This window comes from Danio rerio, chromosome 22, assembly GCF_052040795.2.
Source record: "Danio rerio strain M-AB ecotype USA chromosome 22, GRCz13ab, whole genome shotgun sequence".
NCBI lineage: Eukaryota > Metazoa > Chordata > Actinopteri > Cypriniformes > Danionidae > Danio > Danio rerio.
The window spans coordinates 6112570-6125127 of NC_141042.1; the positions used below are offsets into that span (position 1 = coordinate 6112570).

The 12558-nt window shown below is 37.5% G+C and overlaps 1 protein-coding gene across 4 annotated transcripts; it reads right to left on the reverse strand.

Annotated features, from left to right (window-relative positions):
• Positions 1 to 464: 464 nt before the first annotated feature.
• On the reverse strand, positions 465 to 12558 carry wu:fc11c11. Of its 4 annotated transcripts, XR_015521040.1 has the most exons (4): positions 12321 to 12538; positions 8023 to 9288; positions 3022 to 3804; positions 465 to 2967 (listed from the first exon to the last, which is right to left on the reverse strand). XR_015521040.1 is itself a non-coding variant. In NM_001431426.1 (3 exon segments), coding segments are annotated over 3 exon segments (1875 nt in total). In that variant the 5' UTR covers positions 12485 to 12558; the 3' UTR covers positions 1256 to 3359.

A 12558-nucleotide genomic window follows, 5' to 3' on the forward strand; every position in this document is an offset into this window, starting at 1 on the left:
GAAATATGATTAACTACTTTTAATTAGTCTGCCTAGTGTACTTAATGTATAAAGATGAATAAACTCACCAATCCAGGACGGGATGAAGTATTCGTCAAAAACAAACAACCCTTCGTAGCCCATGTTGGAAGGAACTGTAGTTCACTATACACGATCGTCTCAGCTTCATGAATGTTGTTGCCTGCTAATATCCTTATTCTAAAACTTTACTATAAAGTAAACAGTGATGTAGAATGTAAGCAAAAGTGAGCTCGACATTTGTTTAGCGACAATATTCTTCATCTTGAATTATTTTTATGCTAATCTTAATCAGAATGATAGTTTAATAACATCTTTAGTGATTCAGATTGCTCAAAAACACGATCCTGTGACAATTCCACCAATATTCTTCACAGATTTCGCATAAATGCATGTCCCCATCCAAAAATAAAACAATAAATGAAATGAATTCCGAGAGAGAGCACTTATTAAATGAGTATTTAATAATACACAGTAGTTTAAAGACAGTGTTTAGACACCACTGAAGCCACGGCCACAGCATTGTTAGTAGTTCAACATATTACAGACAAAGGTATGAAAAAAGTTGACTTTAAAACTGTGATGATAATGTTAAACACTTCATCCCATCAGGTCTACAGATCACAGCACTGTCGAGTAAGTAAGATTAAAAACATTCGATACATTTCTTTACAAAGATTAAGTGTGAGTAATAAAAACCTACCAATCTACATACATATTTGGTATATTTTAGTACATGTTAGTAGCTTAAAATATCATTGAAGTGTTAGTTTACCCAAAAATTAAAGTTATATTATTAATTACTCACCCTAATGTGATTCAAAACCCCTGAGGCCTTCATTAATCTTCAGATTGCATATTGATGAAGTCCATGTTGTTTAAAATCCAGAAAAATACCAAAAACTTTCACAAAACTGACCTTATGCCTTCTGTGGTTCAAGTTAAATATTCCCAGGCTATGAAAATATTTTTTTGCGCACATGAAATTAAAATAGTATCAGTGCCAATAGCCTAGCGGTTAAGTGTGTCAACATATAACACAGAGGTGCTCACGGTAAGACTTCTTGATTATAGGAAAAAAAATCCCAATTATTTTGGTTAAAATTGAAATCATTGGATGGATGGATGGATGCATAGACAGACAGATAGATAGATAGATAGATAGATAGACAGACAGACAGACAGACAGACAGACAGACAGACAGACAGACAGACAGACAGACAGACAGACAGACGCATAGATAGATAGATAGATTGATAGATATATAGATAGATAGATAGATAGATAGATAGATAGATAGATAGATAGATAGATAGATAGATAGATAGATAGATAGATAGATAGATAGAGAGATTAACATTTTTTTCCACAATCGTCGGAAGCCAAAATCGAAACTGAATTTCGATTAACTACATAGCTCTAGCTCACGGTGACCAGAGTTCGATTCCCAGCTTAAGGTACTTTGACGATCATTCCTCTCTCTCTGCTCTCCAAGATTTCCTGTCAGTACTCTTCACTGTCCCATCCACTAAAAGGTTTAAGACTCATAAAAATAATACACATTTCAAACAAATAAAACTAGGATAGCAACTTTATTTAAAGGCGAGAAGAACTGCTCAGTGTCAGTATAGAGTGCACGTTCATGTTAGCGATATGCGTGTCATGCCTATAACGTGTTTCGTAAGATTCTTTTGCTTTATTTCATGAAGAAGAAGTGACACATGGGCATTGGGGAAAGGTATGCATCATTGAATGAATGTGTGCAATATACTGACACTGAGAAGATGAAACTGTTGAATAAAGTTAGTTTTGTTATATGCACACAAAATTGTTCCTGTAGCTTGATAATCCGACTGTACCACTGAACCTTGCTGTCTATGGAGGATGAGGGAACACAAATTGAATTATTTTAGGTGAAACTTGAGAAGTAGAGTGAAGGTCTCTGGGGATTGGAACAACATAAGAGTGGGTATTTAATAACAAGCGTTTCGTTTTTGGGTGAAACAACCATCTAAAAGGAACACTCCACTTTTTACAATAAACGTCCCATTTTAAAACTCCCCTAGAGTTAAAACGAAGAGTTCAACCATTTATAAACCATTTCAGCTGATTTCTGGCGGGAGCACTTCTAGCTTACCGCATCAAAGTTCCTTGATTATTATAACAGAATGAGAGTATAGTTTCTAGACATATCGACCTAGAAAACAGTAACTTTCAGGAGTCAAGCTTAATTATAGGAACTCTATTTTTAAATGAGATGCTAATGGTCTAATCCAATTCAATGATTTATGCTAAGCTAAGTGCAACCCCGCAGGTCCTACACCACCCAACCCGCTCCGAACTAGGATTGAACCAGCGACTCAATGCATGGAAGTCGGTCGCTCTAATGCTGCATTCACACCAGACACGAAAGCGGTGGCAAGCGCAAGTGATTTACCCGTCAAGTCAATGCAAAGACACGAATAGACATCCTGCGGCGCAATACACGCAAATGACACGATTGCCGCGAATGAAATGGCGTGAGTTGAGCAAGCTGCGGGATTGATGTGCTTATCCCACATTTCACTCACGTTGGAAAATGTAAACTTTAGCGGACATCCAAGCCGTGTAAACCAATCATGAGCTTTGTCTTGTAGGGGCGTGATTATGACAAAGCGCCTGTTGTTGGTGTCCCGGGGGGAAATCTTCCTGCCGACACTGGACAAAAGTTCATCAAACTGGGGTGGCTCAGTCTGAAGCACCGCTGAAAGCTTCCATCATCCAGGTGCGGTTTCTGGAACTTAGGAGTTTACGAACTCACAGAGCTGGGTGGATCTCTGAAAGGATCTAGTGGACTAGTGACAAGGCTCCAAACGAATCGACGCTGTTTTTCAGCCTTCATAAAGCACATAAACACGTGAATGCGCGCTAATGAATCAGAAATGAAGCGAGTAAACTCTAAATGTTCACTCGTCTATTTATGCATGGATATCGCGATTTGTTCAAACGTCTAGTGTTAACACAGCATAACCAAGAGCCTAAAGACCATGGCCTCTAGCGTCTGCTGCTTATTAGAGGTCTGATGGGTGAGGTTTACAACCTGACCTCGATTACATAAGCTAAAAGTGCTTCCGCTAGACGTGGAGATTGGCTGAATGGATTCAAAAATGGTAAATCTCAACTACTGAATTCTAGTGGACTTGTAAAATTAGGCTATTTTCAAATAAAAGTGTTACTTTAATGAATGTCTTAGTAGTTTCATGTTGCACTTTTGATAGATCTTTGGATTTCTTGTGTTTTTGCACTTTGACCATGCCTGTTTTATAAAAGTATAAATGATAGTAGTTTGGACTCGACAACTTTACTCGGTGTCAGAATCAGAGTTACCGGATTCATGCCATTTAGTGTAACAATCACGCTTGGGTACAAAGCACAAGTGCACCTGGCACGTTACACACGTGATTGGAGTCTTATGGGTGCACAATTTGCATTTCCGTCTTCCGAATGTACTGTCGCCTTTGATGTACTTGGGCAGGTGGTTGTCAGTAGAAGCAATAGCAGCTTCACGTGCAGGAGGATAACCAGCCCTTATTCCTGCAAGCTCTGCAACCAGAGTCTCGCGGAAGACCTTCTGGGTCATGGCCTTCTGGTTCTTCGACTTGGCCATCTGCTGGTGCAGAATAAAGGCATTGACGACAGCGATGTCCACAAAGTGGTAGAAAAAGGACCGATACCACTTCTTTGTTTTATGGAGGACTGTGTAATATCCGATTAGTGCATCAGACACATCCACTCCTCCCATGTGTCTGTAATGAAAAGAAATGTGCAATTTATAAGATATGAAACTCAATTGATGAAACAAATGCTCAAATATCAGGTGTGTAACAGTATGGTTTGGTTCACAGTATTGGAGCCATAGTATGGTTTGGTTCAGTTTGCTGAGAGGGCAGGGATTATAGTGTGAAACCAGCTATGTTAAGGGACACTAGATGCACTTTTGACCTTATAATAGGAATAATTACACTTAAACTGTAGAGCGTGGGGTTACATATTTCTGTTTAGTGCTGTCAGTTGGTCGTGGTAAACTAAAATCAAATATCTCCAGAGCAGAATTGTCAGCAATAAACACTTCAAGGTCGCAGTACAGTACATTTAGGCCCAGTTTCACAAACAGGGCTCAGTTTAAGCCAGGACTAGGCCTTAGTTTAATTAGGCTATTTAAGACACATTTATAAAAATGGCCTTAAAAAAATATTACTGGTTTGCACCTGGAGACAAAAAAATGACACTGACATATTTAAGACATCTCTCCACAAGTTATTTGAGTTGAGACAGCTCAAACATTGAGCCTTAAACCTAGTTTGTGAAACCGGGGGTTAGAATGTTCGGTTAAGTTAAGGCTCTTCTTCAAACACACCATGGATCTCTATGTTGACCTTATTCCGTGATGCAGATGTGTGCTCATTTTTCTGATTGTTTTAGAGCTTCCATTCATTTTTAGACATTATAAACCTGAATCGGAAGTGAGACTGGAAGCCTTGAGCCAAAAAGATTCCAATGGCGGGGCCCGTACCTCATGAATAAGGTCAATATACATAAATCGGTGAGATCTTTGCTGTACTCTGGTGCAAACCTCTCAGAAAATGTTGACAATGCAGAGTGCAAGATCTGTGATTGGTCAGCTTGGTTATTATAGGACGTTTCCATTGTCAAAAGGTACCAAAAAACGAACTGTACCACTTTTTGGGTACTCTTTCCAAAGGGTACCTAGCACAACAAAAGGGTACCAAATGATGTGAATCTGCCATGTGTCCTGTTGTTGTTTATGAGGTCGTCAAAGAGTGCGAGTTGTTTCACTTTCTCTAGAGATTTGTATGCATTTGTCATGCGTCTATATTTGAAATACCGAACTTCAGCTCATAATAATGACAATGTACGCATGATCATTGATGTGCTTCTGATATTCCTTCTATTAGTACCATTTGGCAGTGGAGACACAAGCCTGATAAAGGAGACTCGTACCGAACTGTACCACTCAGTGGAAACAAGGCATTAAAATGGGCATGGCTGAGAGTAGGGTTGTAACAATATACCGGTATGACGGTCTACCACGATTTGAACGTGCACGATTATCATACCATGAACAATTGCATATCAACGGTTATAACCCTTAAAGACCGAGACAGCCGCCCGCGGCTAAAAATAAGTATTGCTCTTAAATGTTTAATAACTTTTGATCCGCTGATCCGATTCATACAATTAAAAGATTGGCATAAAGAAGAGAATCTCAGCTTTCCAGTGCTGTATACATAACATTCGTGGACTTTCAGAGGCTCCGGAATCAGTGCGGTTACGTCATCAAAATTTGACCACGCTGATTTGACAAAGAAACGCTCGTCACTGTGTCTCCGGACAAACCAGACATGATACATTGATGCATTGTCCCTCCTCCATGCCCAGATTGGTTCAAACTCGCTATATCACAACCAATAAGCATAGGTTTCGCTTTTGTTTGTGGACCAAACAATGAGCTTTTTGAACAACACGGAATGAGAGATAGGCATACATTTATGCGCGGCTAAATAAAACGCAAAAAAAAGAAGTTTTGCATGAAATAATTCTCATACTAAGTACTTTTGCATGCACAGCAGCACAGAAACATGACAAAACAGTGACACAGCAAAGACGAACTGCTGCTCTTGCTGTTTTCAAAAGACGCAAATGAAGGTGCAGCTGTTTGTCTTCAATGCAGACAACCAAATCCATATCCACAGACAACCATATCCATGCTGGCACATAAAACCTAAGGATGTTCCATATTGAATCTAGTTTCGTTATGTAACTATTTATAGTATAGTAAATATTTATATCTATTTTTTTACTGAGGATTTGCACCATGTTTATTTGGACTTTATTTGGACTTTGACACATTATTTATTGTTTTCTTATTTTTTATTTGTTCGTTGTAAGTGGTGTTGTTTATAGTAACTAAAAATATATTATTTGGAAAAAGTCAAATTTGCTTCACTGTTCTATTATTTTGTAACATTTGTAACATACCGTATACCGCGAAACCGTCAAACCGTGGTATTGTTTTAGACGATTATCATACCGTAAAAAATTCATACTGTTACAACCCTAGCTGAGAGCCATGGGGGCAGAGCAAGATCAGTGGCGGGAGTGTGTAACAAGTCTTGAGTCTCGCTTAAGAACTCTGAAAGGATACATTTGTTTTGTGTTTATTTTATGATCAAAGTTGTTAAACATTTTTCAATTCCTGCCTCTTCCTAGAATGAGTATGAGTTTGAGCTACTTCTACAGTATCATTGCACGCATATCACAAAACACCGGCAAAAAAACTTGACACAGTCGAACTGGAAACCCTACTGCCTACTAGTGTTTCAGAGGTAGGTATGCTTTATTGCAGGGGTGAACAACCCTGTTCCTGGAGATCTACCGTACTGCAGATTTCAGTTGCAACCCCAATTAATCGGTCAGATTTAGTTGTTTTTGGCTTAACCGTTCTTGGGTGGCTCTAATACAGGGGTCACCAATCTCGGTCCTAGAGGGCCGGTGTCCCTGCGGGGTTTAGCTCTAACTTGTCTTAACACACCTGCCTGGATGTTTCAAGTGACCTGGTAAAACCTTGATTAGCTTGTTCAGGTGTGTTTGATTAGGGTTGGAGCTGAAATCTGCAGGACACCGGCCCTCCAGGAACAAGTTTGGTGACTATTGCTCTAATACATAAAATAAGTTAAGTAAGCTGACTTAAGTTCTTACAGGGAGAAAACTTTATTGAAGACAATGAATAGTGCAGTTCCTCAGCAGTGATGTTTTAACTCGTCGATCTTCAAGTAACTTAACCCAAAGTACTGTCAGTGAGACATTACTCTGTAACAAAGAATATAACCCCCCCCAGGAGATACCCAAATGGTTTAGCTCGGTCACAACTCTTGAGTTCCTGTAGGTCATTTGATTCACACCTTTTTAGATGCAAATACTTGTTTGCATATGAAACAAGTCATACAATCTATCAAACCACTCCTGCCTGTGATTATCAAGTGCTTTTCAGGTCATAATTAATTGGTTCAGGTGTGTTTGATCAGGGTTGGAGCTAAAGGTACAGGGTTGAGCACTTGTGCTCCATGTTTGTGACTTTTGATTATTTTACGTCACTAAAGATTTGCCTCTCTGTCCTGTATCATTGTCTTGCTAGGGTGGAAGGGGTTAGGGACGGGGTGCAGGGACTCATTGAGGACGCTTTGTGGGAAGTACCTTTGTATGGTATAAGAGTAAAGGGTTGTCAAAAGTATCGAATTCTGTACCAATTGACACTGAGAATTTCCCTCTAAAATTTAAGCACATGTTCTCAAACACCGCTGATTGGCCATTGTGCACATGCTCAACAGAAATGACTGTAATTGGCCATGAAGATCATCAGCTCATCACCGAGTGCAAACACAGATACACAAACATGGAGCATTTAAAAGCCGTGTAGATCAGCGGATCTCTTGTATGTCAGCTAATAGACTGACCAGCTAATCGACGCAACTTTAAATCACTCCTGTGTCCATGTGTCTGTATTCGCACTCAGAATGGTGAACTGATGACCGTCATGGCCAATTACTGGCCATTTGTGTTGAGCATGTGAAAACATTGGCCATCCAGCGGTTTAAGAACGTGCTTAAGAGCACTTAAATGTCAAACGTTTTAAAAATGTATCGATTGGTACCAAACTTAATACGTTTGGCAACACTACAAGAGTATTGCAGTTTCTATAGTGGGGTCTACCATGCTCTTTATGCCTTGTTTCCACGGAGTGGTATGGTTCCATTCTCTTGGTTTCATTGGTACCATTCTCTTGTGCTAGGTATGGTACAGTATTATTTTTTGGAACTTCTGACAGTGGATATGGACATAAATGCAAACCATACTATACCAAACCATACCTCTCAATAAAAATGGGTCGTTAAGTTCAATTAAAATATTGTTACACCTCTATAAAATACTGGAAATAAACTTACTTGTTGTAGTCCAACACAGCAGCTGGCACGGGGAAATCCTGAGGAGTCCAAACACCACCTTTTCCTTTCACGTTCCGCTTTATATAGTCTCCGTTATACGCTTTATGAAAGGTGGAGCACATCAGCACGTCTCTCTTGTCCTTCCACTCAACAAAAAGCAGACCATCTTCTCTAAACCAGCGAATATTCCCACGAGGAGCTGGAGTCTTTGAGTGGCCAATGCGATTCGCTCGAATCGTGCCACAAGCCCCGATCTTCTTGCTGAGCAGATCTCTGAAGAGTGTGGGACTGGTGTAAAAGTTGTCGACAAACAGCTTGTATCCAGTGCCCAACACCCGTTCATCAATCAGCGCCATAACAGAATCATAACTTATACCTTTCCTCTGCTCCGTTTTCACCTTTCCCTCATAAATGAAGAAGTCCCACGTGTAGGCGCAGAGGGAATCTGCCAGCACAAACAGTTTGTACCCCCATTTTGTGGGTTTATTTTTCATGTACTGTATGAGGCCATGTCTAGCCTTCGACGCCACCATTCTTTCATCGATGGAGATGTTCTGATGAGGATGAAATGAAGCTTTGCAAGCATCTCTAATGTCCTGGTACAGCGGTTTGATCTTACACAGCCGGTCGTATTGAGGTGTTCCTTTCTTCTTGTCATTTTCTGCATCCACTTTGGGATTACTAAGATGGAGAGCCCAACACATGCTAAGAAATTTTCTACAAGACATGATCCTTGCAGGATAGGGCAGACTGTAAAAGTCTGTCCTCTTCCAATAATCTGTCAGATTGAAGCATTTCACTATGCCCATGTAAATCACCATGGCTATGAATGATTTCAGGTCTTTGATGGTGATGTTCTTCCAGGGTTTCTTCTTTTCGTTTGTATGCATGGAGGCGTAGATGTTCGAATGATCTACAATTTTCTGCATCACTGATTTGGAAAAGAATAACTGAAAATACTGCAGAACGCTGCATGACGAAGTGGATATCAACTGTGGGCCGGGTGTACGTTTGGGTTTAAACAATAGCTGAGGCGGCTCAATATCAGGCTCATCTACACTTTTCCACTTGCTTTCTAGGATACTGCAGGAAAATGGTAAAGATCGTCTCACGCTGCCTTTCCTACCTTTGGCACTCCGTGCAGAGCCAGGTGAAGCAGTTCTACGAGACTTTGCTGGGGATGGAGAAACAGAAGACGGACCCTTTCTCTTCTTCTTTAGTGGGGTGACCTCTGGAGACCAATCCTCATCAGAGTCATCTATAAACCTGTTGCATAAAAAAACAATAGGTCAGACACATAGACACGGCCACCTGTAATAATTATTTAAATAGCGCCTATACAATTGCAAATGAGAATTGTGCTTATTCACTTGTTAATTGTGACACGAAGTGGCTTCCAGGTCCAAGCACTCTATCAAGCTGTAATGGGAGATTCAACAAATGCTAATAATAATCGTTTGCAAAGCAATAATACTTTCGAGAGAGAGAGTTTTAAATTTATTGCCATTTCAGCTTCTATGGCTGTGTCATGGCTAAAAAAAAGATAAAGTTTACCACATTTTATAAATACCACTTTTCTATAATTATAAAAATATTCTGACAATTAAAAGTCATCAACAGCAATAATTAATACACAAGGTAAAATACAGAAATAATAATGATGATAATAATATATACGATAAAAATCTGAAACAGTTTAGGGATTCCTTTTGAAAAAACTTGTACAATTTTAGAAGAATTCACATTTAAAAATATTTAAAGTCTCTCCAGATAAAAATTGTTGTCGTATAACATTAAAAATGGGGCATTTCACAAGAATACGTTTAACAGTTTGGTTTCTGTTGCAGTATAGACAATATAGTTCTGCTCCTTTGAGTAAATGTTCATGCGTGAGTCTTGTGTGTCCAATCTTCTATAAACAATGTCAGTATATCTTGACTTGAAAAATAAATTAGATTTTCTTCCTATTTCTGGCTGAATTCCAAAGTTTGATAATACTTTCGAAGATCACGATCGTAATATATATATATATATATATATATATATATATATATATATATATATATATACATACACATACACACACACACACACACGCCTAATATCAGGTGCTCAGAAAGTGATTATAAATTGGTATATAAATTAAATTGGTTTAATATAAATTGATTATAAATTATAAATTGGTGTCTGTGATGCAGCAGGGCTGATGTGCACACCAAGATTCTATATAAAAACTCACTTTATTGTGGATAGGACTAAAAAGTGGTCATAAACGAATATTTTCTCAATTCATATGAGTAGCTGCTAGGACCAGGAAACAGTATTTTACGTGTCACGACTTAACAAACGGATTCAGATCAAAGTTTCAATTTTATGCATCTAAAGAATGGAAAAACAGGTCACTGTTGTGCCTATGAATTAACAATATAACATTAAAAGAGTAAGTTAAAATAATACCACTGTTAAAAGCGCAAATTTTGTTTGAGATGACTTAAATAATCACTATGAAAACAATAATTACATTTTTATTACCTTTTGTGAGTCTGTGACCGCTCCCTCTCTATTTTTGATAGCTCAATAGTAGTTTTACAAACTTAATATTCAGCTTTTCTGTCGTTTATTTTTATCACCAAGTCCTTGAAGTGGTCATTTTGAAGACAAAGCTTTTAAAATGTAAATTTTCCAGTTTAATTTCACAAGGAAATGTAACTATTTAACATTTTGTCATTTTAGTGGCTAATTAGTACGAATTCAGTCGTACGGAAATGTACAATTTTAAAAAGAAGGCGTGGCACCCAACCCTGCCCGTAAACTCAACCGTCATTGGGGCATGAGCAAATCATACTGAATTGTACGAATGAGATTATAAGAATGCATACAATAATAGCCACTAAATCAAAAAGTTACGCATTTTCGTGAGATTGTGTTAACATTATCGTGACACGTTACCCTCAGATAATAATAATCTGGTATTGTATTTGAATCACATGCCAGTTGATGAGTTAAAAAAAAGAATAAAATGTAGCTGAAAAAAATAAATAAATAAAAATCGCCTTACCGTAAATAAATAAGACATAATTAAAAAAAATGGTAAAGAACATTTTTAGATAAGATTCAAAATCTTTTCTAAAATATTGAGGAAGATTCTGAAAACTATAATTCATAGTGACAAACAAGATTTCCTGTTATTTCTTGACTAGAACAAAAGAAATTTCATGACTAGGACAAAACATTTTTTTTTGACTTTCAACGTCTGCAAAACGACTTCTATTCTATAGATTTCCAGAAATTTCATGACTCGAGGGAACTCCTTCAGTTCTTAAGAAAGTATAAATGTCATTGCGCAATGTTCATGAGATACATTTCAATGGTTAAAGCAGTTTTAAAAAGGACACGTTTAGCAAAGCATCATTCAAATATTACTTTCTTTAAGTTCAATGAAATATTTTAAAAATATAGTAATTGTCAGAAAATATTGCTTACTTGTGAAGTAAACAATTAACCTAGGACCATTATCAAAGTAAGTTTGTATTGTGAGCAATTTCATGCAAATGACAACCTTGCCATGAAAAAAAAAAAAAAACGTTTTCACCAAAATAGTGAAACCTTTCCTACATTTTTTTTTCGTGCAACCAAGTGTTTATAGTACTTTAAAATACTCAAAATGTATCTGGTTAATCAAATATAATTATTTAAAAACATTGACAAAGTCAAACAAGTTGCAAATTCACATCCATAACAGAGCTTTTCTCTCATAAATGCAAAAAAAATAAAATGAATCATATTTTTTTTAGAGAGCCAACCTTTTTGTTTAGCATTGTTTCTTTTGGGTTGTGCAGTTTAATTTAAAGAATTTCTACAAAAGTATGTTGTAAATTGCAAACTTGCTGACTTCTTAGGTCACATTCATTGTTTATTTTCCTAATTTAAAATAAAAACATGTTTACAGATTGATATTTTTCTGATCCCATAACTCTGTGAGAGTTATTTTGGTTAATTTAAACAGATATTTCAATATAATGTTAACATATACTTCCTCTGTGAACTTAATTTAATTAATTAATTAATAACTTTAATTTTTACATCAATAACGCTGGAATTGCTCATGTGAGGAAACAATGAACTCTAAAAAATTGTAAGCAGATTATTATTATTATTTTAATTTTCATTCAATCATACATAGTTCACCACTGACATTATATAATTGAAGATGCAATGTACAAAATAAATTAAACAATCTAACAATCTGCACTTTAAATCCCAGATAATCTTGTTTTAAGAAGCTTTAATCAAATTACCCATTCAAAACGGGGTCCATCGCCTCGAGGAACATCTCCTCTCCAGAGTCCGCGCTGGAAGCGGCACTTTCGTCTGACGATTCCTCCGAAGCAAGCGTTTCATCTTCATCCTCACTGCTATCCTCAACACACTCATCAGTTCTGTTTTCATTCGTTTCATCCATTTTTGTATATGAAACACTGGTCGCAACTCGCAAACAACTCGAACTCGCTGCAGCAAATAAATCTCGCGCATGGA